Genomic DNA, 27,727 nt, shown 5'->3' with positions numbered 1-27,727 from the left:
TGTTGGAGATGACATGGTGTTGACAAGGCTTGCCATATGACAAAGGCTATACAAATACCTACAATCTACTGTGGAAATTGTTTTCCACAAACAAATGGAATAATAAAGAGAAAAAAGACGTTCATATACTGTTGATTGATTTATAGAAAAAATACAATTGGCTTCTTAAAGAAACAATGTAGAAGATTGTAGAGAGAGAGAGAGAGAGAAGACATGTTTATTATATATATATATGAAAAACTAAGGCCACATATAATGAAGTTGTGACTAATGTAAGAATAATCGGGTAAAGAGAGGATGGTGAAATATCAATAATAATGGCGTTATAGCAAGGTCAATATAGTAACTGTACGGGGAGGAAATAATTCTCCTCGTATAATCCTGTTGACTAAGTCCACGCTCCTCCGTACGACGTCGCCTTGTTACCTGAAAACACAAACGTGAGCTAGCCGGCGGGTGTGTGCCGGAAACCTCTCCGATGCCTAAGTCAGTAAGCTTGACAAATAGACAAAGTTTTATGCTCTCAGAAAGAATAATGTTCAATTACCTCCTCCAAGGTGATGTTTGTGGGCTTTTATAAGTTTCCCGTGACACAATCCTAGTAGGACTTGTACTTCTCCATGCAGAGTCCTCCTAGGATTCATTCTCCTTAGGATAATGCTTATCCTTTTACACCCTCCACTTGTCTGTTTTGCTTTTGTACTTTTATGAAGAAACCAGTAGAACTCCACGCATGTATGAACTATTATGTAGAAAACCAGCCTTAGATCCAAAATCACATAGCAACCGAACTAGGATCCTGTTTGCCCCAAATAGGTAGATTTCTGTAGTCAAGAACCGAACTAGAACTTAAAAGCTTCAATGGGTTACCAGAGCCTGACTCACTTTAGCCGAAATGAGATCACCATATTTTGAATATAGAAAACTAGGAACTTCGGTTGTCAACCGAACTAAGCTTTTGGGGCCAAGCCGGCTTTCTTGGTTCCTAAACCGGACTCAGAAAGCCGCCCCTAGAAGCTTAACCGAAGTAACTTTATTCACGCTACAACCGATTTAAGCCTTGGGGCTAAACCAGCTTTCTTAGTTTTTTAGACCGAACTCAGAAAGCTGCCCCTAGACGATAAACCGGTCTAACGAGAAAACTGCTCAAACCAAGCTACCAAATCCTTTCGATAAACCGAGATAGAACCAGTTTTTTTTTGAAGCCGAAGTAGGGCTTTTATACCTTGCTGCTAAATTGTAGCACGGTCCGTTGATCAGTGCTTTAACCCCCTCTGTTTTTTACTTTGCAGACTTAGGTTACCCAGGCACTCCTGCGTGCGCTCAACCGAGCTTCTGAGCACGATTATTGCACCGAAATAACTTATTTGTTAAATTATACAACAAATGGGCAAGTATAGGTATTTAGTCGAAACCCCTGGTGGCATGGCCGAATTTAGGCAAGATTACCAGATTCCTGATGATGTCCAACTGGTGTTGGCCAAGAAAGATGCTACTCCCTGGGACAATGAAGGCTTCGTCCCTTTTACCCTTCAATCCATAATAGAAACCGGACTACGGTTTCCCGTACAACCGTTGATCTGTGAGTTCCTTAGGCAAACTAGGTTATGCCCAACCCAACTGTCCACCAATACATACCGTATTATTATGGGAATAGCCGCACTAAACCACCAAACCGGTTTAAACCTCGACCTTGCCGAAATATTCCATCAATATTCCATCGGCTCGAAAGATGCTGGGTGGGTCTACTACCTTAGGATCCGCCGCCGCCGAGAGAAGATTGTTAAGCACACACCGGACAAAGACCTTAATGATGATGACTTCTTCTGGGTCTCTGGGAATTTTGAGGATTTTCAAGCCCAAATTCCTGACCGACCTATAAATTGGAAGAAGGGAGAGCCTGGTAATCTGACTTCGGTCTTCTTCTTTGTATGTTTATATCGGTTTGTCTAGTCTGTTGACCGAACTAACACTTCTCTTTTTTTGCAGATTTTGCCCACCTCCGTTCTCTATATAGTTATCCCAACCTTGCAATTTTGCGAGCCGCACTACGGTGCCAAGAGAGGAGTTGGGCTAAGCTTCTGAATTTTGAGCCGACCTACCGGTATAGCGGTCGCCGAAAAGCAAAGGTAACCGATTTTCTTCTTGAGGAAGCACCGGAACCGGACCCAACTTTGCCCGAAATAAGACTTGTTCCATTGACCGCTGAGGAAGAAATGGCAAAGAAGAGCAGAGTCAGGGTCCTTCTAACTTCAACAACCAGAGCCGAAGTACAGCCATCCATCGAGGCGCAGCCTGCCATAGTGGCCCATCCTTCTCAGCAGCCTTCTTCACCTCGGCCCTCCAAACGCGCCCGAACTACACCGGCCGAACAGCAACTTGTTGATGAGGTTGAATCCCTCCCGCAAAGTCCTCAACCTTCCCCCCAACCGGAGCAAACTGACCGACCTGAATCTCCGAAGTGGGCTCCGCCGCTGACCTACAACGACCGAGATATCAAAGCCACTGACTCGGTCGTGGCTGAAAAAGATCACCAACTGGCTTTTAACCTGGCCAAAAGTGTGTGCCTCCCCAAGGACATGGAGCACCACTTGAAGCAACTGAACACCGAAATGAAGTCAATTCGGTCTGCTTCCAAGTCCATGATCTTGGTAAGTGGCTCTGTTTGTTTTTTCTGCCTAAATTTTCAAACTTTTACTTCGGCTAAAAGGAAATCTTTGTTTTGCCAGGCCTTACAAAAGAATAATGTTACATACAAGAAAGTCCAAGAACTAAGAAAAACCACAAGGCAAGCAATGGCGGAAGCCGAGGCAAAGGCGGCCGAACTAGCGGAGGCCGAAAGGAAAATGACCGAGCTTCAAACAAAGAACGGTCGACTTGCCGATCTGGTTAGCGCGGCTGAGGCGGAGAGGGAAAAAGCGGCCATTGCAATGAAAGACAAATATCTGTGGGAGTTGTTGAAGCTTGAGAAGAGAAAAGACGCCGAAATAAGCGAACTAAAAGAGGGTGTGGAGGCAGCCGAAAAGGAGGGGTACAAGCGAGGTTACAAGGAGGCTGAAGATGCCTATGTCAAACAATGCGACGCCGCCAAGGAGCTTTTCTTCAAGTGCGGCTGGAGGGCGGCTGTTGAGAAGCTCGGTCATGATCAACAGACCGAGGTCTTCAACCCTCCAGAGTACTTTATACCGAAGTCCCTTGCGGAGTATGCGGATGTCATGCAGCAGCAATTCCTTGAAGGTTCAGATACTGACGAAGATTCTGCCTCTGAGGATACTCCGGTTGAAAACGTGGATCAGATAGATCGGCCGGAGTCCAGAGTGGAAGATCTGACTATTGAACAGCCAAATGAAACTGTGGCTCCGGTCGAGACCACTATTGTGACTGAAAAAGTCTTGTCGCCAGAGACCGGTCTTCCAGCTGATACTGATGCTGCCTTTGATGCCGAGATTGAAGATCTTTTCGCTTGACTTTGTATTATTTTTTCTTTGTAACCGAACTACGCTCGTTTGTAATGACTTTTTCTTTGAATGAAAATTTTACGCAACTTTTATTCCGGTTGTGGTATGTATGTCTGTATTTTGTAATGTCTTCTATTACTCCAACTGTTATTTCGGTTTTGGCTGGTTTAAACTATACTTACCAGCCAACCACTCCTTAGCCGACATAATTACTTCGGCTGAAGAGTACATTAAGTGTTGGTTTAATCCAGCCAACCATTCCTTTTTCAGCCGTATCCTTACTTCGGCTGAAGAGTAATAAGTGTTGGTTTAATCCAGCCAACCACTCTTCAGCCTTACACTTCGGCTGAAGAGTAACAAGTGTTGGTTTATTCCAGCCAACCACTCTTCAGCCATGCACATACTTCGGCTGAAGAGTAACAAGTGTTGGTTTATTCCAGCCAACCACTCTTCAGCCATACACATACTTCGGCTGAAGAGTAACAAGTGTTGGTTTATTCCAGCCAACCACTCTTCAGCCATGCACTTACTTCGGCTGAAGAGTAACAAGTGTTGGTTTATTCCAGCCAACCACTCTTCAGCCATGCACATACTTCGGCTGAAGAGTAACAAGTGTTGGTTTATTCCAGCCAACCATTCTTCAGCCATACACTTACTTCGGCTGAAGAGTAACAGGAGTTGGTTTATTCCAGCCAACCACTCTTCAGTCTTACACTTACTTCGGCTGAAGAGTACAAAGAGTTGGTTTAATCCAGCCAACAACTCTTCAGCCATACCCTTACTTCGGCTGAAGAGTACAAAGCGTTGGTTTAATCCAGCCAACCTCTAAGTTAGTTTTTTCAGCTAACTTAGAATAATGTTTGGTTATTCCGACCAAACGTCCTGCAGCCTGGATCCTTATCCTGGGCTTAGAAGGGGTGTTGGTTTATTCCAGCCAACCTATGAGTTAGTTTTTCCAGCTAACTTAGAATAATGTTTGGTTATTCCGACCAAATGTCCTGCAGCCTGGATCCTTATCCTGGGCTTAGGAGGGGTGTTGGTTTATTCCAGCCAACCTCTAAGTTAGTTTTTTCAGCTAACTTAGAATAATGTTTGGTTATTCCGACCAAACGTCCTGCAGCCGGGATCCTTATCCTGGGCTTAGAAGGGGTGTTGGTTTATTCCAGCCAACCTATGAGTTAGTTTTTCCAGCTAACTTAGAATAATGTTTGGTTATTCCGACCAAACGTCCTGCAGCCTGGATCCTTATCCTGGGCTTAGGAGGGGTGTTGGTTTATTCCAGCCAACCTCTAAGTTAGTTTTTCCGGCTAACTTAGAATAATGTTTGGTTATTCCGACCAAACGTCCTGCAGCCTGGATCCTTATCCTGGACTTAGGAGGGGTGTTGGTTTATTCCAGCCAACCTCTAAGTTAGTTTTTCCGGCTAACTTAGAATAATGTGTTTACAATGTACCTAGACTTTACTAAAGCTAACTTGTACAAAGAACAACTCATGCTGAAAAGAATCGCTTGTTTTATTGAGAAAAGAAAAAATTACACATGCTTGAAAGAGAAAAACTAAAAGTAAAATAGCTTGAGGTTGGCCGTGTTCCATGGCCTAGGGATTGCTTTGCCGTCCTTGTCTTCTAGGTGGTATGCCCCTTTGTCTGTTAACTAAACCACTTTGTAAGGACCTTCCCAGTTTGGCCTTAACTTGCCATCTCCTGGTCCTCCACTGCTTTCCGATCCGCCGTTTTGCCGACATCTATTAATAGCTCATTACTCTCCGGTTCTTCCACCGAATGAACATATCCTTTGGCAGCGCGGCTGCCATTCGCCGTGACGAAGCATTGCTTTGACATGATCTGATTTCCATAGACTTCTTCAATTATGCCGGTGTTGTTGGGGAACCGCATTACCTGATGGTATGACGACGCTACCGAACGCATGGCATGCAGCCATGTTCTGCCCAAGATGATGTTGTATGTGGAGGGGACCTTCAATACCCAGAACTCCACTTGTTTCGTTACACTCCCTGCTCTGACTGGAAGGATTATTTTGCCGACAGGCCACTCTGGCATGGAGTTGAATCCAATCAAGGGGGAAACTGCAGGCGCCAAGTCTTTGTCTTGAAGTTTTAGTTGCTTGAATGTGTCGTAGTACATGATCTCACATGAACTACCCTGGTCAATCAGAATCCGCTTGACGTCAAAATCCTTGACTCGGAGAGTGACGACCAGCGCATCATTGTGAGGACAGTATATTCGATCCAAGTCCTTATCCGAAAAGGACATGACATTTGTTGCCTCTGTCTTCCCCTTCTTGGCGGCAGGTTGGGCACTTAACACTTCCCTAAAGTGCTCAGCCTTCTTTATTGATCCCCTGAGCTCGCATACACGCTCAGGTTCAAAGACTCCATGTATTACATTGATGATGCCTTGTGGTGGGGCGTCAATTGGCATTCTGTTGGGATGATTATTATGATCTTGAGGGGCTGGTTGCGTCCCTCCTTCAATGTATTCGTCCAAGTGGCCTGCTGCCACCAATTCTTCCAAGTGCTGTCTTAGTGGCGTGCAATTCTCAGTTCGGTGCCCCTTTTCTTTGTGGAAGGTGTACCGTGATCTGTCGTCGTAATTTTTCTGAGCTTCCCCCAGCTTGGCTGGCCACTTGACAAAAGGCTCATCTTTTATTTCGCTCAGAATCCGATATATGGGTTTTTTAAACACCGTTGTTATGGCAGTGTGGATTCTCAACCATCTTTTGTCTAGGTCTTCTCCGTTATCTCGTCTGCCACGCCCGTTTTTATTCTGCCGATCTACTGTATTGACCTTTGCTGAGGTCTTCTTTTCTGGTACTGCGGTTGCACCAGATTTTGCTTTGGCACGTGAGCCATCCTCTTCTACCCTGATGTGCTGATGCACTCTCTCCATCAGGGCTTCCATGGTAAGGGGTGGCGTCATGGTGATCGAGTCCCTTAGTCTGTTTCCGACTGGAAGGCCTCGTTTATACTGCGCAATGGCTAGATTGGTGGGGCAGTCTCCAATCTGGTTGAATGTCTCCCAGTAGCGACTGTTGTAAGATCTGAGGGTCTCCTTTTCACCCATGTCGATGGAGAGTAACTGGTCTATCTCCACCGGTGTTTTAGTATTTGTCCGAAACCTCGTTACGAACGCTTCTGCCAATTGGGCCCAGGAGGCTATGCTGCCTTCTGGGAGCTTTTCGAACCAAGTCAAGCCTAGATCGCCAAGACTTGACGGGAAGAGTATGCACATTAAGGCCTCGTTTCGCCTGTACACAGCCATGACTTGGCGAAAGTGGCTCAAGTGTGAATACGGGTCCGTCTTCCCTTCATATGTGGTGAATTTCGGCTGAAGGAAGCCTGATGGTAGGGGCGCGTTTTCGATCGCTGGGACAAACGGCGAAGTCTGTAGTCTGGCCAATGCCTTGTCCGTCGGTTCGTAGGCCGGTCGCGGTATTGGCATTCCAACCTCAACGCTTCCATGCGTTCGAGGAGCCAACCGTTGTAAGGCAGAAACTCGGTGTGGATCCCTTGCCCTGGCATCCTCCTTGTATCGTGCTTTTTCTTCGAGCACGGTTCGTAAGTCGGATGACCTGGGTAGCTCTGTTTGTCTAGATCTGGTTTGGTGTGAGTGTGAAGGCCAATACGTGCTTCCTTCAGTGTACGATCTTTCGGATCTCGTCCTCACAGACCTGGAGTGACGAGTCCTGGAAGATAAGGAATGAGTGTCGCCTGTCCTGAGGCTTCTGCTCTCTCCTTGGGAGGGTGTAGTATTCCTACTACGATTCTCTGAGTGGCGAGGGGGCGTCTTGTGCTTGCGCCCCTCTCCTGTCGCCACGTCTTTAGTCTTCATCTGGCGTTTTAATGCTTCCATGTCCGCCGCCATCTTCCGAATTAGTTCATCTTGTTCCTTCACGCGATCTTCCAGGGCTTGAGGATCAATCTTCCTCCTTTGCCTGTCAGGGCTTTGAGAGTGACGAGGGCTGCTATTCCGCCTTCCCCTGCCACTCCTCCTGGAGTTATGTTGTTGGGGCTCCAGATCTGCCATAGGAGGGACAGAGGGTAATCCTTCTCGTCTTGCGCCCCCGTCTGGAGTTAGCCCGTCGACGGCGGACTGCGGTAGGTCTTCAATGTGTGCCATTGATTTGTGAAAAAGGAGAAGCTTAGTCAAGAGGTTTTTGTTCTTGTCTGTTCTTCCCACAGACGGCGCCAATTGTACGGGGAGGAAATAATTCTCCTCGTATAATCCTGTTGACCAAGTCCACGATCCTCCGTACGACGTCGCCTTGTTACCTGAAAACACAAACGTGAGCTAGCCGGCGGGTGTGTGCCGGAAACCTCTCCGATGCCTAAGTCAGTAAGCTTGACAAATAGACAAAGTTTTATGCTCTCAGAAAGAATAATGTTCAATTACCTCCTCCAAGGTGATGTTTGTGGGCTTTTATAAGTTTCCCGTGGCACAATCCTAGTAGGACTTGTACTTCTCCATGCAGAGTCCTCCTATAAGCATTATCCTAAGGAGGATGAATCCTAGGAGGACTCTGCATGGAGAAGTACAAGTCCTACTAGGATTGTGCCACGGGAAACTTATAAAAGCCCACAAACATCACCTTGGAGGAGGTAATTGAACATTATTCTTTCTGAGAGCATAAAACTTTGTCTATTTGTCAAGCTTACTGACTTAGGCATCGGAGAGGTTTCCGGCACACACCCGCCGGCTAGCTCACGTTTGTGTTTTCAGGTAACAAGGCGACGTCGTACGGAGGAGCGTGGACTTGGTCAACAGGATTATACGAGGAGAATTATTTCCTCCCCGTACAATTGGCGCCATCTGTGGGAAGGTCCTTATAAGGTGGTTGGGTTAGCAGGCAAAGGGGCATACCACCTAGAAGACAAGGATGGCAAGGCAATCCCTAGGCCATGGAATACGGCCAATCTCAAGTTATTTTACTTTTAGCCTTTCTTTTCCAAACATATGTAATTTTCTCCTCCTTCAATAAAATGAGAAATTCTTTTTAGCACAAGTTGTTCCTTGTAAAAGTTAACTTTAGTATAGATTAGGGGAATTACAAGCATTCTATTCTAAGTTAGCTGGAAAAACTAACTTAGAGGTTGGCTGGATTAAACCAACACTTGTTACTCTTCAGCCGAAGTAAGTGTAAGGCTGAAGAGTGGTTGGCTGGATTAAACCAACACTTGTTACTCTTCAGCCGAAGTAAGTGAAAGGCTGAAGAGTGGTTAGCTGGATTAAACCAACACTTGTTACTCTTCAGCCGAAGTAAGTATAAGGCTGAAGAGTGGTTGGCTGGATTAAACCAACACTTGTTACTCTTCAGCCGAAGTAAGTGAAAGGCTGAAGAGTGGTTGGCTGGATTAAACCAACACTTGTTACTCTTCAGCCGAAGTAAGTATAAGGCTGAAGAGTGGTTGGCTGGATTAAACCAACACTTGTTACTCTTCAGCCGAAGTAAGTGTAAGGCTGAAGAGTGGTTGGCTGGATTAAACCAACACTTGTTACTCTTCAGCCGAAGTAAGTGTAAGGCTGAAGAGTGGTTGGCTGGATTAAACCAACACTTGTTACTCTTCAGCCGAAGTAATGGTAAGGCTGAAGAGTGGTTGGCTGGATTAAACCAACACTTGTTACTCTTCAGCCAAAGTAAGTGTAAGGCTGAAGAGTGGTTGGCTGGATTAAACCAACACTTGTTACTCTTCAGCCAAAGTAAGTGTAAGGCTGAAGAGTGGTTGGCTGGATTAAACCAACACTTGTTACTCTTCAGCCGAAGTAAGGGTAAGGCTGAAGAGTGGTTGGCTGGATTAAACCAACACTTATTACTCTTCAGCCGAAGTAAGGATACGGCTGAAAAAGGAATGGTTGGCTGGATTAAACCAACACTTAATGTACTCCTCAGCCGAAGTAATTATGTCGGCGAAGGAGTGGTTGGCTGGTAAGTATAGTTTAACCAGCCAAAACCGAAATAACAGTTGGAGTAATAGAAGACATTACAAAATACAGGCATACATACCACAACCGGAATAAAAGTTGAGTAAAATTTTCATTCAAAGAAAAAGTCATTACAAACGAGCGTAGTTCGGTTACAAAGAAAAAGAATGCAAAGTCAAGCGAAAAGATCTTCAATCTCGGCATCAAGGGCAGCATCAGTGTCAGCTGGAAGACCGGTCTCTGGCGGCAGGACTTTCTCAGTCACAATAGTGGTCTCGACCGGAGCCACAGTTTCATTTGGCTGTTCAATAGTCAGATCTTCCACTCTGGACTCCGGCCGATCTATCTGATCCACGTTTTCAACCGGAGTATCCTCAGAGGCAGAATCTTCGTCAGTATCTGAACCTTCAAGGAATTGCTGTTGCATGACATCCGCATACTCCGCAAGGGACTTCGGTATAAAGTACTCTGGAGGGTTGAAGACCTCGGTCTGTTGATCATGACCGAGCTTCTCAACAGCCGCCCTCCAGCCGCACTTGAAGAAAAGCTCCTTGGCGGCGTCGCATTGTTTGACATAGGCATCTTCAGCCTCCTTGTAACCTCGCTTGTACCCCTCCTTTTCGGCCGCCTCCACACCCTCTTTTAGTTCGCTTATTTCGGCGTCTTTTCTCTTCTCAAGCTTCAACAATTCCCGCAGATATTTGTCTTTCATTACAATGGCCGCTTTTTCCCTCTCCGCCTCAGCCGCGCTAACCAGATCGGCAAGTCGACCGTTCTTTGCTTGAAGCTCGGTCATTTTCCTTTCGGCCTCCGCTAGTTCGGCCGCTTTTGCCTCGGCTTCCGCCATTGCTTGCCTTGTGGTTTTTCTTAGTTCTTGGACTTTCTTGTATGTAACATTATTCTTTTGTAAGGCCTGGCAAAACAAAGATTTCCTTTTAGCCGAAGTAAAAGTTTGAAAATTTAGGCAGAAAAAACAAACAGAGCCACTTACCAAGATCATGGACTTGGAAGCAGACCGAATTGACTTCATTTCGGTGTTCAGTTGCTTCAAGTGGTGCTCCATGTCCTTGGGGAGGCACACACTTTTGGCCAGGTTAAAAGCCAGTTGGTGATCTTTTTCAGCCACGACCGAGTCAGTGGCTTTGATATCTCGGTCGTTGAAGGTCAGCGGCGGAGCCCACTTCGGAGATTCAGGTCGGTCAGTTTGCTCCGGTTGGGGGGAAGGTTGTGGACTTTGCGGGAGGGATTCAACCTCATCAACAAGTTGCTGTTCGGCCGGTGTAGTTCGGGCGCGTTTGGAGGGCCGAGATGAAGAAGGCTGCTGAGAAGGAAGGGCCACTATGGCAGGCTGCGCCTCGATAGATGGCTGTACTTCGGCTCTGGTTGTTGAAGTTAGAAGGGCCCTGACTCTGCTCTTCTTTGCCATTTCTTCCTCAGCGGTCAATGGAACAAGTCTTATTTCGGGCAAAGTTGGGTCCGGTTCCGGTGCTTCCTCAAGAAGAAAATCGGTTACCTTTGCTTTTCGGCGACCGCTATACCGGTAGGTCGGCTCAAAGTTTAGGAGCTTTGCCCAACTCCTTTCTTGACACCGTAGTGCGGCTCGCAAAATCGCAAGGTTGGGATAGCTATATAGGGAACGGAGGTGGGCAAAATCTGCAAAAAAGAGAAGTGTTAGTTCGGTCAATGGACTGAAGAACCGAAACAAAATATAAGGAAGAAGACCGAAGTTAAATTACCAGGCTCTCCCATTTTCCAATTTATAGGTTGGCCAGGAATTTGAGCTTGAAAATCCTCAAAGTTCCCAGAGACCCAAAAGAAATCATCATCATTAAGATCTTTGTCCGGAGTGTGTTTAATTATCTTCTCTCGGCGGCGGCGGATTCTAAGGTAATAGACCCACCCAGCATTCTTTGAACCAATGGAGTATTGATGAAAGATTTCGGAAAGACCAAGGTTTAGTCTGGTTTGATGGTTCAGTGCGGCTATTCCCATAATAATGCGGTATGTATTGGTGGACAGTTGAGTGGGGCATAACCTAGTCTGCCTAAGAAATTCGCAGATTAGCGGTTGGACGGGAAACCGTAGTCCGGTTTCTATTATGGACTGAAGGGTAAAAGGGACGAAGCCTTCATTATCCCAGGGAGTAACATCTTTTTCGGCCAACGTCAGATGGACGTCGTCAGGAATTTGGTAATCATTCTTAAATTCGGCCATGCCACCAGGGGTTTCGACTAAATACCTATACTTGCCCATTTGTTGTATAATTTAACAAATAAGTTATTTCGGTGCAATAATCGTGCTCAGAAGCTCGGTTGAGCGCACACAGGAGTGCCTGGGTAACCTAAGTCTGCAAAGTAAAAAACAGAGGGGGTTAAAGCACTGATCAACGGACCGTGCTACAATTTAGCAGCAAGGTATAAAAGCCCTACTTCGGCTTCAAAAAAAAAAAACTGGTTCTATCTCGGTTTATCGAAAGGATTTGGTAGCTCGGTTTGAGCAGTTTTCTCGTTAGATCGGTTTATCGTCTAGGGGCAGCTTTCTGAGTTCGGTCTAAAAAACTAAGAAAGCTGGTTTAGCCCCAAGGCTTAAATCGGTTGTAGCGTGAATAAAGTTACTTCGGTTAAGCTTCTAGGGGCGGCTTTCTGAGTCCGGTTTAGGAACCAAGAAAGCCGGCTTGGCCCCAAAAGCTTAGTTCGGTTGACAACCGAAGTTCCTAGTTTTCTATATTCAAAATATGGTGATCTCATTTCGGCTAAAGTGAGTCAGGCTCTGGTAACCCATTGAAGCTTTTAAGTTCTAGTTCGGTTCTTGACTACAGAAATCTACCTATTTGGGGCAAACAGGATCCTAGTTCGGTTGCTATGTGATTTTGGATCTAAGGCTGGTTTTCTACATAATAGTTCATACATGCGTGGAGTTCTACTGGTTTCTTCATAAAAGTACAAAAGCAAAACAGACAAGTGGAGAAAAATGCTTGCAAAAAACATACAAAACAAGTTATACAGATGTGAAAGCATAATAAAAGAGCAAAAAGGATAGGCCTACTTACCAGATTGGAGAACAAGAAGCTGAAGATGGAGCAGTAGCAGCGATGAAAAGCACAGCTTTGGAAGCAAAAGAAATGGAGACAGAGAGAGAAGGTAGGGTATGTAAATACGGGTGAATGATTCAGAAAGGAAGGGGTGTTTTGTGAAATATGAGAGAGGGATAAGGAAAGAAAAAAGCGGGAACTGTTTCAAATTCACGAAGCACGAAGACGGCGTGACAGCCGTCCTTAGCCAACCAAAACATGCCGCGTGTCATAAGAATGGGAAGCGTTACAGTCGCTGTGATTGAAGAGACGTTTTGACCGGACATAGTGATACCCGAGGTAAAATTAGCTCGGTTGGAGAGCCTGAGGATTTTTCGCTCGGCTGGAGAGGCTAAAGGGTTTTTAGCTCGGCTGGAAAGGCTTAATAAACTATAGCTCGGCCAGTAGACTGATAATCCCAATCATGTTGCGCAGATGGAATTAAGGGGCAATTGAGAGGGTAATTTTTGGGAAAAATTGGGCCGAGCTGCGAGTTGGGCTTTGAGGCCCAAAACGCGAAGGACGGAGTAAAAAAGGCCGTAAAGGATACTCCGGCCCAGGAGAGCAAGGTTACTCCGGCAAAGTTACTTCGGCCTAAGGAGGTATAATTACTCCGGCTCAAGAAGAGATAGTTGCGTCGGCCCAAGGAAGAATAAAGCTACTCCGGTCCGGAGGCAACTCGGAGATAGGCCGGTCTCAGAGTTAGTCCGGTCACAGTATGTTCTGGGAAGGCCGGTTTCGGAATTAGTCCGGTCGTGACTTACAATGGTTAGGTTGGTCAGAACTTGTTACTTGGAAGTTGGATCTAAACACACCAAGGTTGAACAGGGGCAGCCGAAGTAAGGAGTTAGAGGAGAAGACCGAGCTAAGGACAGTTCGGCCCTCTGTGGCTCGGTATAGCCAATTTTACTTCGGTCACATGGAAGTTCGGCCATGGAGAAAACCATCCCACTTGGTTTAAGCAGTGGGGGAGGGTGTAAAAGGATAAGCATTATCCTAAGGAGAATGAATCCTAGGAGGACTCTGCATGGAGAAGTACAAGTCCTACTAGGATTGTGCCACGGGAAACTTATAAAAGCCCACAAACATCACCTTGGAGGAGGTAATTGAACATTATTCTTTCTGAGAACATAAAGCTTTGTCTATTTGTCAAGTTTTCTGACTTAGGCATCGGAGAGGTTTCCGGCACACACCCGCCAGCTAGCTCACGTTTGTGTTTTTCAGGTGACAAAGCGACGTCGTACGGAGGAGCGTGGACTTGGTCAACAGGATTATACGAGGAGAATTATTTCCTCCCCGTACAGTAACCATGAGAGAACTGCAAAAGGGTTAGTCAATGATATCATTTAAGCATGTAACAAACACCAATGCATGTTGGAACAATTACAGTTTCCCCCTTTCTCCTAGCAGCATCTTCGCAAGGGGGCCAAGCATTACCCCCAACAGTTAGGTCCAAGTACAACAACTGACCCATGTAGTCAAGGACTAACATAACTTAGCATTATGGTGCCCCCTAGCCCACACATGATCGTGTGTGTGAGTTGGTTTCTAATACCATCATAAGTAACAACTAAGGGAACTCCCAAAAGGAACCAAGGGAACTTGCCCAAAAGGGCTAGGCAAGGATGCTATTTGGGAATTCATCAGGTACACCAGTTGGCATCTCCCTTTATTTAATTAATTTTGTTTCCTGAGACACACTGTTTGTATCCGTGTCCGTGCTTCTTCGGTGCTCGGGTTCAACTTGTGTTCATGACAAGCCCACCCACGCATGATTGGCTTAGTTTTGCTTCACAATCTTACGAGCTAATTTACCTTCATTCGATTTAAAAAGTTTTGGTAGTTTACATGTCGCATTCTAAGACGTTGAATAGGAGAAGGGGGAGGGGCGAAGTTAAAGCCTTACATTCTAAGATGTTGAAGAGGAAGAAGAAAAAAAAAAAGTTAAAAGCAACAGGCTTGATCTCCTAACACGTAATCCTTACTGTTATCACCTTGCATGCTAGTCAAAGTGGAGCTAAAATCGCAAAACAAAACAAGCTCATAGACTTGTAAACATCAATGAAATTAGGGAGTACATTAGAAATGTTTTGTAGTAGTGATTTTGCCTAGTTGTGAAGTTTCTATAGGGTTGCTATAAGACCAAAAAGGTTGGTGATTAAGGAACAATTATGTTCAAAGAATATTGGGATGGATAAGTGGTGTTACAAAAACAAGGTCGAGAAAAATAATAATAAAAGAAAAGAAGAAAAAAAAAACAAATGCACTAGTAAAAACTTAGAAGTGGCACCATTAAAGATGAAATTAAAGAAAACCATATGAGTTGGAATGAGCATGAGCAATGTAGACCAACTCAAATGACTAAAATGAATAATGGTTTCGTCGAAGTCGACAATGCCAAAGAACAGAGGAAGTTCAAAGAGGACATATGTTAAGGTGAAAATGGAAGAATATGTTTGCTCTATGATTAGGGCAGCAAACGAGCCGAACTTTGTTGAGCTTGAGCTCGAGCTTGGCTCATTTGCTTATCGAGCTCGGCTCATTTATCAAACAACCCTAATATTCGAGCTCAGCTTGTTTACTAAATGAGTCGAGTTGAGCCAACTCGCGAATAGCGCGGTTCGTTTGTAGCCCTATCTATGATTGACTGAATATATGACTTTTAATAGAGTTAATTGGAGAAAACGGTTTTGTGCAGCCAATCCCAAATAATTGGGATTTAGGACTAGTGCTTGCCGAGTGGAGTTGAGTTGAGTTCAGACAAACATACACGCACAGAATTTGGGACAGAAAATGCATTCTGTTAGTTACCCAAGCAACACACTTCTTCACCCAGCACCTAACCACAAAGTAGGCTAAGAGAAAAATATTTTAGCAGTCAGCGGTTATGATTCTTTTATTCAGTTGCATCAAGATCTTCCTTACAGAATGCTCCACTTCATAGATAATATATAATACCAACTGTCATGGACATAAGAAGAAGAATAAGAAGAAAAAGGTGCTGATAGAGGTCTAAGCGCATTCTTGTGACTATTAAGGAAGGGAGGCTGCAACAGATTCAAATAACCAGAAAGCATCTGATCCTTTCAAGTTGTTTCATAAATGAAAACAAATTGGCTCACAGGAAGGTTCACAAATTGACATCATTAAAATTTTAGCTGTCGTCTTTTGGCAATTAAGATTTGATAAAATAAAAAATAATAATAATAATAAAAATTAGCTATCCCTTTCTGATTGGGCATTATTACTTCATAACAAACAGCATTAATCTGGGATTACAATTATGTTCGGAGTTGGATTCCATACCATACCCTTTACTTCTTTCCTATTCTTCTCCGAGTAAATACAAGAGCTTCACAGACAATACCCCTTATTATTAACAGAGTGCAATCATATAACTAACTATAGGATCTGGAAGAACTTACATTGAAAGGAATATAAGTTTGTCTGCCATTAACAAGCCCACTTGTGTAGCCTGTGTACCCAGCCATAGCTCCATGAACAGCACTTTGAGCAAGGAGTGTACAATACACATTGTCAGCTGCATTGCTTGGAATAGCCCGGATCATGTATGTAGGATCTGTCAGAAAAATTGGTCAGGTCCAAATCTTGTTATTTCCCTTCGCAGTACTTACTTTTTCAAGCAGATGCTAGGTGCAATTTTCTGTTTGATAATTTCTCCAAGTTCAGTTCAAGAAGAAACGTAAGACAAGCAAGAACGGGAAGTGAGAGGTTACTGACCTATATATTTAAGAGTAAGAACCATCTTATTTCGTTTTGCAAAATGTTCCTACAAAACAGGAAAGAACCAGTAAGCGACAGCGTGAACCTATTATATTATCACTTGGGAATGCTCATCTTATAGAAAACAAAGAGATCACAAAATATCATAAAACTAAATTCATCAATGAATTATCTATTTCCATTAGATAGCCATGTAATTTTACACTTGTGGTCATGAAGAACATCTGCATGTTTACAAGCTGAGAATGTAAATTGAGAGGCATAAATTATAGTAAGGTGCGAAGTTTAGGAAAAATAACTATAACCAGTACCTTGATCCTATTAGAAATCCACAACCCAACATCTTGGAGTTGCCTGTTCCCAGAAGGATCTCTCTCTTCCCCAGGCTGCAAGCTCCCTGAAAGGAACTCCTGTCCGGCTCCTTCAGCTATCACAATAACCATGTGCCCATTTTCTTTGAGCGTTTTTTCCACGTATTCAAAAAGTCCACCCTTTCCTTCCAGAAAGAAGGGTGATTCTGGAATCAAACAACAGTCCACATCTCGGCTGGCAAGTGTAGCATACATTGCAATGAAGCCTGCACCAGTAAATCTGAGAAAAATGAAGGAAAATCTGGATAATGCCAGTGAAGCTAATCTAGAAAGGAAAAGCGTTGATGAAATTATTAGATTGAGTTAAGTTTAAAACTACGGAAAATCATACATTCAAAATCTCTGGAAATTTTTCACCTTACCTTCCTTAAAAATCGTGAAACAAAAAATCTTTATTTTGTTCATTTATTTTGACTGCTTCCAAGCTATGAGCAAATTTTATTAAGCAAGCAAAAGCATGTTCATATGTTGTAGCACCAAGAGCTATATTCATCTTCATTTGTGACTCTAAAGCTTGTTTTGCAATAGCAAGATGCACAAACATGAAATAAATGATGCTTTGAAGTATATGTGGACAACAAAAAACTAAATAAAAGTTTGCATAGCAGCCCAGTTGGCATCAGAGCAGGCAAAGAAGATGGTCAACGGCCCCGAAGTGATCGTTAGGCCAAATTGCATAGTTAGATATCTAATTATCTGTAATTTAGCCATGCAGTTATGACCACTGAAACATATGGGAGTCAACCTTACCACTGTCGCGGCCCATTAGCTTCACTACACCAACACCATTCTCAGTACTTTCAGCTTCAACATGCGCAGCATTGATGGCTCGCTGAGCTTCCTCAACAGCAGTATCAAAGCCAAATGACCTGTCAATGACCTGAATGAAAACAAAAACAGATGCAAATATTGTTATAAAAGATTATACAACTCTTTAGAAAACAATCAAAAATCAATTTAATTTAAAAACAACAGCAATATATAAGCCAAAGGGCTTTTGTAGTATTCTTTTATTTGATCAAATGAAAGGAGCTCCAACATGAAAGCATTTGAGTGTTAATTCATGGGTTTTCACAAATGATAGCGAATGAATTTCATTCAGCAACAATTCACATATACAAGATGGCAAATACCGGAATGTCATTATCAATTGTTTTGGGGATTCCCACAACTGCAACTTTAAGACCACGTCGTCTAACTTCCTGCATGAAGAGAATGGAAATGAACGATAATCAATTACTGTTTTATTCAGTTAATGCAATCAACTACAATGAGAGACAGGAGAGTCAGATGAAAAACATGAACAGATTTTACTTAATTGGAAGTCTAAGAAAGTTAGGGCTTATATTTAGGGAGTCAAGTACATACTATGTAGATGATTATGTTCATTTACAGCTGTTGCAAAATGCCATCGTAAAAAGCTCAGGTTGTCAAGCATGAGAATGCCAAGTTTGAAAAAACTACTTTGTGCAGAAAACAAGTCAAAGGTCACTTCTATACATAGTCCACACCTTCCACTCTCTCGGCATCCCCATATTGACAAGAGCAACATGCACAATAGGCCTTTTACATGAGTATCTTTATCAGAGAGTTGTCAAAGAATAACTCATGCCTCCTGAAATTTTTCACCTTAGGACTGATATAGGGAGAAGATATTGAAAGGATTGTTTCTTCAAGTAAGGTTGCAAGACATGAATCACTAACGGGCGAGGCATAGATCAGTGAAGTAACAGAGAACACTTGCAAATTCAGTCTCAATGAATTTTATTACATTAACTGATCAAAGTCAATGAAGTATGTACTATTTGCAGTGGTGACTGCAAACAGGTGGGACTGTTAGCATAAAATTAAAAGCTTGGCCCAAGTTTGTTTTTATTGTGGAGTACCTAAACACATGAATAAATGCCTTTAACATGTGTTAAAGGCTCTATGGTTGGAATCATTTATAGAAATTTCAGCCACTTGGCTAAAGAAATATACCAGTCAGGGCTAGAATTTTTAGAATCCCATCTAATTTCAACCTTCAATGTTAGTGAAACTGGTTAGTGAATTGTGTGTGGCTGCAACTATACACACACACCCAAAAATAAATAAAAGTAAAACCTGAAAGATTGCAGCAGCTCCTTTTAGAGTTCCATCCCCTCCAATTATATAAACCTGAACCATTAAAAGGCATTTACCATTTTCAGTATGAAAGATGTTGCATGCTGAATCAGTAACAGAAATACTGAACTGCAATCATAATCTATAAAACACAAAAATGATTCTTAAAACAGTACTGTTTTACATCAAAACTTCTCATACCTGGTTAATCCCACGGTCTTGAATGCTATCAACTATCTTTGAGGTATCATGCCCTCCTCGTGACGTTCCAATAATTGTACCACCACGTTTATGAATGTCATTTACAACCTTCGGGGTTAAAGTAATACTGTTTCGTGAATAGAAACCCCTATATCCTCCCTAAAAGTGACCCCAAAAAAAAAAGCATTAGCTGGCAAGATCACGATATCATGAAATACAAAACCTCAACTTATGGTAACCAAATCAGAACCCATGAAAATACCCACAAACAAGTACCAATCAATGATGAGGGTTTGTAAGGTGCCCACTTCTTAGACATGTTGAGACCTAGACTTGGATGGTAATTTTCATTACAATTAGTTAAAAGTCGCTACCCAGTGTTAGTCCCTTAATGGTACACAAGCTAAGGACCTTACAGCTTAAATTGCAAAAAGCAGTTTCTATCCCCAGAGGCCCAGACCTGAACCCAACAAGCTTTTACCATTTCACTAAGCTATGGCCCTCTACTCTTTAAAACATGCTTATGATATTCCAAACTGGCATCAGCAAAATGGGCTGAAATTGAGAAATGCAGGTAACTTGTAAATGCATGTACTGTTGAATAAATTCAGTCAAGTTATAATTTCACCCTTCTAGCTCTATTCATAAATATGAAAATGTCAATACCACCTTCCTGTAACATACTTTTTAAAGGTTGACGTATTAGAAGCCTTTGGACCATATAAACCATGCTAGATATATAAGAATAAAAAATAAAATAAAAAAAAGGTTCCAATTAAATGATGAAAGTGAATATGGCAACAAAAATATTGTTGAGCAAGCATTATTAGTTTTTTGAACCACAACTAAATATTGTTTACTGGATAGGTCCAGCATTTTTAACAGAAGCCAACATCACAAATATAAATAATGAAGCCATCGTCCATCATTTTGAAGTAGTGCAGAATCAAATCAACAAAGTAGAGCTACTTTTATATAGCAACTCACTAAAACAACAAAAACAAGGGTTTCCACTTTAATTTCTGAAATCTACCATTCTCAAAGACCAAACAAATAATGAAATTGGTTCCATATATCCAAAAACAAAAAGTATCTATCACAAAAGAACAATTCTTGATACCCTAGACGATAGAAAAGAAATCTTAGCATCTGTTTTGAAGTGTTAGAAATAGAAATGCTCTGCATGTTTGGAAGCTGACCACATTTCTTATTGAAATTTATCATAAGAGCAGTGGTGTTAGATATAATAAATGTATGTTATGTGTGACCCTTTTTGTTCTGAGATGATTAAAAGGCAAGCTGTAAAGCCATGTTTCGGTTTTATGTAGTGTAGTGTAGTATAGATTAAGATATTATTTTAAATTATCACATATAAAAACTATTAAAGATGGATCATGTTTGGCAACCCAAAGCAAAGGAATTGAGTATACATCTCTCACCAAAGCAATTATATGAAATGCTTACTAACTTTGCATTATACATATTACAGATTACAGACCAATCAAAGCTGTCTACAGATTCACATGCAAAATTTCATCAGGGAAGCCATTGGACAAGGAAACATAAAATTAAAAAACACTCAAAATGCAAGTTGAGATTTAAAAAAACAAATTTAACTGAACACATAGGTTATACACTATCCACTCACTCACATCTATCCCAAGGACTTTGGTGGCGCCATACATGTGATAGAGGCTGCATACAAGTTCCCTGATCACAGTGTTCAGCCCAGGGCATAAACCACCACAAGTGACAATACAAGCATGCACCTCATCTGCATCAAAATACACCTGTGAAGCATTGAATAGTTAGTCTAAGCAAAGACATATATGGTGGGTGTGTCATTGTGCAGTAATCACCTGAAACAACAGAACATACCTTTTGCCGAGGTCCAGCACGCCGAAAATGTATTCCTCTTGGACTCTCCTTGTGAACAACAATCTGTTGAGAAGTAAAGAAAAACACAGTTGTAGGCTTGTATCCATTTATTTAATTGCATCCAAACTGGACATATAAAACAACCTTTTGGCTTGGTGTAATAGTTCCCAAGCTTCTGAGCCAAAAAGAAACAACCAAGCCTGGCCCGGAAAATGGTAGCTCCCCCCCCCCCCCCCCCACAAAAAAAAAAAAAGAAAGAGCCCAAAAAGAAAAGGCACTTAAATACTAAACACAATATACAAACCCAAGAAACTCGTCTCTGTTATGTTCTCTTTGTCTCTACTTATCAAAATATATATATATATATATATATGTGCTCTCTCTATCACACACAAACAAGCATAGACAATCAAACATAGAAACTAGCATTCGGCAGACAAGTGGTGCATATTTTTATTTCTTCCAGGACATGTGCATACAGATTTTAGGAAGGAAGAGAGAGTGAAATGAACGGAAGGAATTTAATTAAAACTCAATATATGAAATTTCTTTGATAAATAATGTCAGAGGAACCGAACAAGTCGAGGAGCAGAAGTCACCTTTTGGGGTACACTATCATCCACATGAACAAAATACTGCCTGAAACCAAAATGTAAAGTAAGAAGTCATCAAGTTTTGATTTAAAAAAATAAAGATACAAGCAATTACTGTTATATGAGCAGTTGGCATCAACTTGAAGTTCAAGAAAAGTAAATGCGACTTACTTCACAACTGAATATGCAGGATTGGATCGCAGTGGATTGGGATAAGTCTGCCATACAACCAATCACCAAAAACAATAAGAACCTGAGACTCAACTTGGATTGCTGAAGCTTATAATGAAAAAGGTAAATATTTATAGAGGCACATGTCTATAATGATGCCCTTCATCTGTACCCAGAAATACAACATTCACTTGACGAAATGTATAATGTTAAGAATGATTAAGTAGGATTTTCACGTCCAATACTATATATGTCTTCTCTTTTTGGGTGTCAAAATTGTTTCAAGGCAGGTAACGAACTTGATCAGAGATTGGTGAGAGCTAGAGATGGAGGTACCACAAAAGGGCGGATGTTGCTCGATATCTTGTACAGTTAGTCAAGATAATACGAGGATGCTTGAAGATAAATAATTTTAAAAGGGTCCCACCATATGAAAGAATTGGTTGTGAATGCAACCATTTTAGCTATAGATATAGCCCCAACCTTTTTAAACATTTATTTGTGTGTATACATTAAGTCCTCACATATCTAGAGCTCAAATTTAAATATTGGTAGAAAGTCCTTTTTTTTAGTATTTTATTTTCCAACGCTCTATACCTTGCAATTTTCTTAGAGCCACTCGTGTGCAACCTCAGGCCTCTAGCATGCCACATTTGAAAGATGTTCTACTGCAATAAAATTCTGTTTTTTGACGGTTAAGTAACTGCTAATTTTATTCATATGCACATGTATGTTGAACCCTTATGCATAACTTCAGTGTCTTAAACGAACATGCAAATACATGTCTTATCCAAAATAATCTATTTGTGCTGCAATATTAAAAAATGCCAGGAATAGAGGTTTTTGTGAAGGGATGTACACTTGATATGCAATGCATCAAAATAATTAATATTATAAAAGAAGCTATTTTTTAATAGCTCTATAGCACAATAACTCAAGCGTAATTTCGTATCCATGCAGGACCTCAAACTTTTCAATATTCACTCTCAAATCAGTTACAAAAGTATTCGTCTAAAACTTAAATTTCAATCTCAAGTCTCAACAAACTTCTGTCCCAATTAGTTGGAGTCGGCCTATGTTACATGTACTCAGATGTAACTCAGATGGGGTGTCGGGAGCAACTGTGTGTCCAAATGATTCATCTAATTGTCATATCCAAGGATATGAAAAAGAAAATGGGAAGAAAAAACATAACACTTGTACAACCTTCCCAAAAAGCAAGTTTCCAGAAAACCCACATCCAACACAAGTGAAAATAAGATTTACAAACAAAATCAAACGAAATCTATCTATCCACAGTAAGATTACATATATAAAAAAAATAAAAACAAAAAATAAAAAAAGAGGGGGTAGATGAGCAACATTACATATCAATCAAGTTCAAATTCAAATCAAATCAAATCACACACACACACACACACACACACACACACACATATATATATATATATAGAGAGAGAGAGAGAGAGAGAGAGAGGCATACAGGGAGATCGGGAATGTAATCATTCAAGTGAGGAACATCTTCGAGGACATAACCAGCAGGGCCAGAGACCACTTTAATTTGAGAATTGGTTTCGTCTCCCATAACACTCCTCTTGCTTCTCAAAAATCAAATTTTATATGTAGAATGTTTGACGATTAATCTCGAATTTCGGACATGAAATGCAGAGAACAGGGAAGAAGCGAAAATGGAGGAATGAATTTACTAGGCTTATGATGATCTGTGAGGAGGATGATACATATAAATATAGACGCGTGGGTCGTGGTGATCGGTCACTTTTTTTCTGGTTTTTTTTTTGGTTGACAAGAAGCTCACACACTTTTGGTTTTTTTTGGGATTTTTTGAAACAAAATTGTGTAAAAAATGTGAGAAATGTTATGGTTCAAAAAAAAATTATATTAGGCATCTTAATTAATTTATTAAATTTTTTACTAAATTTTTTATATGAATATGGGACTTACATACGTGTAGATTTTTATGAATCTCACACTTATATAAAAAAAATTAATAAATTATTTAGAATCTATAATATTTTTCGATCTAAAATAAGTTAAAAAATGATTTTTTGGCCATCCAATTAGATTAAATAAATGACAAACATAAAATATTATATTTAAATTATAATTATTTTATTTTATTTTATTTTATTTTTTCATAAAAATTATTAAAAATTTTATTTTTTCATAAAAATTATTAAAAAAGTTTTAATTTTAAATTTAAAAATATCTCAATTCTAAAATGCCAATTAAAAAAAAAAAATTTATCAAACGAAAACAAAGCATCGAGTTTGGACATGTGATGCTCTCTCTTTCTCTCGGACGAATGATAATGAAGAGTCGAGGTCAGATCCGATGCACATTGTATTGTGGGTACAGATTCTGGGTCCATTATCCGACCGGGTTGCCCAAAACATGGGGCGCCACCACTATGATGGTTTTGAGAACCCTCTTTCTCTCACTTCCCTGGTTTTAGATCCTTGTATTGGAGAGCTAATTGGAACAAAACAAATCATAATGCGGAAAATTACAAAACATGTACATAAGGTGTTGGATTTGACTAGTAACCAAATAAATTTTAATATGTTTAATATAAATTCAAATCCTTGGTTACCGACACAAGTTAAAAATTCACTCTTGGGCCTTGGGTGATATATTTTTAGTTAAATAGTTTTTTTTTTTTATATATATAAGATATTCTAGGTTAGTTTATGCGCAAATTTCTACTGTCCAAATAAACCTTTTGAAACAGTACATATGTCTTGCGGTCCGTGATCTCAAGATATGCATTTGTTGATTAGAGAATTCGAACCTAAAACCTAAAAGAGAGTAAACCTCTAAATCCAAATCGTCACCCATTAAACCAATAATCCTGTGCTTAAAATAGTTTTTTTCCTTACTTTGTGCACTTTTTTAGTTACACATGTTTAGTTTGATTTTGAGAGAGTAGTTTTTAAAAATTATTTTTGAGAGAGAGTTTATAAATTTTTTTGGTTTGTTTGGTTGTGTATTTTGAAAATAGTTTTGGAGTTTGTGAGTTTAAAATGATTTGATATTTTGTTATAATTGAGTAGATGTGTGTGAGAGAAAAAATGATTGAGAATGAGAAAGGAGAGAGAAAAAATGATTGATTGATGTGTAAGAGAGAGAAAGTGATTTTGGAAATTGTTTTGAAAAACTTACAAACCAAACAAATTTTTTAGAAAAATTTTCCCAAAATCACTCTACAAAGCCAAACCAAACATATTTGAGTAAAAAAAGTCACAAAACCAATAAAAAGTCAAAAAATCAAAATGTTATACAAAAAAAATTAAATATTTTTTTTTCCTTACCTTTTACACTTTTTTTTTTGTAAAAAAATAAAAAATTTATTTCAAATATATCGATTTTTTTATCTCATATTTTAATCAAAAAAATCTCCAAGAAAGCCATTTTCCAAAATAAGCCCAAGTATAATCAACATTTTATAATTATATTTGACGAGGTTTTATTTTTTGGAACTATTATATATAATCTCAGTGTCAACAATGTCATATACATCATTTCTATATATATATATATATAACTAATTATTTATCAATTGATCTCCCATTCGATTAGGTAACTAACTCTTTATATATTTCAATGCTAAAATCATTTCCAATCCTTTATCAAATATTTCATCAAATTCAAATTTAATATTAAAAAAAAGTTTAAACGGTGCTCCAACCATTTAATCAAATCCGTATCAAATCAAGAGAGAGTAATTTTTTTCATCAAATTGAGAACTCATCAAATTTGAATTTGATGAAAATTTAAAATGATAAAACATTAGAGATGATTTTTTTCATCAAATTTAATGAAAATGGAAATTTGGGATAAGAGGAAAATATTTAAAAAGATTTTTATGAAATAATTGAAATAATTCATAACAAATCAAATTTTTTACTCAAATTTAAAATCAAATTATATGAAAAATTTGGTGAAAGTTAAAATGCTCTAAGAAATTTTTAAACATCGTTTTTTTTTTAGAAACGGTCCTCATATTTTTGTTAATGGGTTCCCATTGTGTCTAACTAAGGTCGCATTTAGGAATATGTTTTTTTAGTATCTTTTTGATTTTTTTATTAAAATATAATGTAAAAAAATAACTTGTGTGTTTAGAAAGAACTTTTTGAATTTTTACTAAAAAATGAGTAATAAAATAATATAAATAATTAGAAGTGGGAAAATTGAGTTCAACCCATGAGATTTCACCTGACCTGCTGCCAAATGAAGTACTGTCAAAGACAATTTTACAACATGAAGTGACCTATGCCTTGGGGGAAACATGGGGGTTATTGACAAATTTATCAAAAAGGTGCATACATACACACACAAAAATTTGTATATAAAAATATTTTTAAAAATCTAACATAAATACAATAAACGTATAAAAAAAAATTTTAAAAATCTTTAAAATATTAACATACGAAAAGTACAAAAAAAAAATTGTAAATATTTGTGTATACATATTTTACTTTTTTTCATACATGTATAAGAAGGTGCATATGTACAAAATTTGCTTCAAATTTGTAATATACTACAAAAAAAAAAAAAAACAAGGAAAACGAAAAATCAATTTCCAATGTTGGCTACCTAGTACACTATCTTTGATAGAGCTATTGTGCATAGGTTTGTAGACCACTATGCATAGGTTTGTAGGATAAAAATTGTAGCCTTTTAATTTTTTTAGTGATTTTTTGATTTTTAAACTAAAATTACCGCTTGCCAAACAATGCCTAAGTATTTATAGTATATATTTTGTTTTTTTTATAGATTATTCAAGGCTTGTAGGGGAGTCGTCCAGATCCTCCAGAGTAATCCTGTGAAGTGATCCCCTAGAGTGATCCCTTATAATGCGACACCTGTTCTACTAATAAAATTAAGGGCTGAGATGACTTCCAATCAAAACGACCTTGTTTTGATGAAAGAGACCAAAAGAAGTAAAAAAAATAGAAACACGAACATGAGAGGAAGTAGGAGAGATTGAGAGAGCTGAGGAAGAAAAAGGAAGCTGTCGCAGCCCCAACACCACCCCGTCGCCTCCGAACGCCACCGATTCATATTGGCTACAACTCTTACCTCTCCTACTGTCAATGTCTCATATGGGTCTCAATCTTACATTTCTATGTCTTTTGTTCTTTATTGTTTTGATTTTGTAGCTTTGGTGTTTGTTGTTTGTCCTCACAAAAAATCATCCCCAAAATTCTCATGTTCAAAGAGGTTCAAACTTCAGACCTTGATCTAGGTTTTCTTTCTTCTTGAATCCAAAAAAATGCTTGTTCGAGTCAAATTTAACATGGTTTTGCTTTGATTTGCTTTATATGGCATAGATTACTAGTGAAACAGTAGGAAAGGTAAGAGTTGTAGATGCGTGTTGATTTTCATTAATTGTACATGGATTTCAAATTTCAATCCTATCTCATTTCTCAATTTGTTTTTATTTTTTATTTTTTGGGTGAATAAGTTTTTCAATTTCTATTTCTTCATTGTTCTTTATTTTTTTGCTGTGTATATATGAAGGTCTCGAGAAAGTTGAATCTGGTTTACAAAGGTGGACTTGTTAGGTTAATGGGTTTGATCTCTCAGGAAGTTCATTGCCATGGACGACGTCAAATCCATTTTCATGTGGGTTTCTCTGCAAATTAACACTCATTCAAAGTCCATTTCCTCATAAATTCATGTGAATTTGCTCCCAAAAAAGCTCTCTCAGCATCAAGGTATGTCAAACCTTCACTAACCCACAATCTCTCTATCTTTTAAATCAACCCATTTTCCTCTTCATCTCTCAAACCCATCAAAAACTCTGCAAAATCTCTACGTCCTTGAAGCTTCTTGAAGAATAGATTCGATTAGCTTCTTTTCAGCCTCTCATCTCTCTCTCTCTCTCTCTCTCTCTCTCTCTCTCTCACAGTCGCGTTCGATTTGCAAACTCTGCGCACACAAAAAAAAAATGGATCTGGCTCACCAAAACGACGTTGTTTTGGCGAGAGATCATCTCAGCCATTGGTTCCATTAATGGGACACATGTCGTGCTATAAAACATCACTCTAAAGGATCACTTCACAGGATCAATTTAGAGGATCTGGACTCAGGGGGGATCCCACCAGCCTTAAGGTGGAGTCGCCATTGGATAAATTGACAAATTTATCTCTCCCTGTTAGTGCCTTTAAATGGAGAC

The 27,727-nt window shown here is 40.0% G+C and overlaps 1 protein-coding gene across 2 annotated transcripts in view; it reads right to left on the bottom strand.

Annotated features, from left to right (window-relative positions):
• The window catches only part of LOC114313346 (ATP-dependent 6-phosphofructokinase 6), a 28,086-nt gene extending 4,257 nt beyond the window's left edge, over nt 1–23,829 (bottom strand). Inside the window, exons 1-12 of one of the 2 annotated variants that reach the window (XR_014345109.1) lie at nt 23,012–23,829; nt 21,529–21,575; nt 21,364–21,403; nt 20,765–20,827; nt 20,539–20,676; nt 18,887–19,045; nt 18,686–18,739; nt 17,716–17,784; nt 17,333–17,462; nt 16,523–16,788; nt 16,209–16,257; nt 15,893–16,131 (exon numbers count right to left, since the gene is read on the bottom strand). Coding sequence is in view for 1 of the 2 variants with exons in the window: in XM_028259731.2 (XP_028115532.2) it covers nt 15,893–16,047; nt 16,209–16,257; nt 16,523–16,788; nt 17,333–17,462; nt 17,716–17,784; nt 18,686–18,739; nt 18,887–19,045; nt 20,539–20,676; nt 20,765–20,827; nt 21,364–21,403; nt 21,529–21,575; nt 23,012–23,113 (1,272 nt within the window). In the remaining variant the exon portion in view is untranslated. The remainder of the gene's footprint in view (nt 1–15,892; nt 16,132–16,208; nt 16,258–16,522; nt 16,789–17,332; nt 17,463–17,715; nt 17,785–18,685; nt 18,740–18,886; nt 19,046–20,538; nt 20,677–20,764; nt 20,828–21,363; nt 21,404–21,528; nt 21,576–23,011) is intronic. The other variant, XM_028259731.2, reaches the window with a different exon arrangement.
• Nucleotides 23,830–27,727: the final 3,898 nt, after the last annotated feature.

This window comes from Camellia sinensis, chromosome 11 (assembly GCF_055761805.1).
Source record: "Camellia sinensis isolate YWXY chromosome 11, ASM5576180v1, whole genome shotgun sequence".
NCBI classification, from domain to species: domain Eukaryota; kingdom Viridiplantae; phylum Streptophyta; class Magnoliopsida; order Ericales; family Theaceae; genus Camellia; species Camellia sinensis.
Note: the sequence above shows the minus strand (reverse complement) of the source record. Positions and strands in the feature narration are given on the sequence as shown.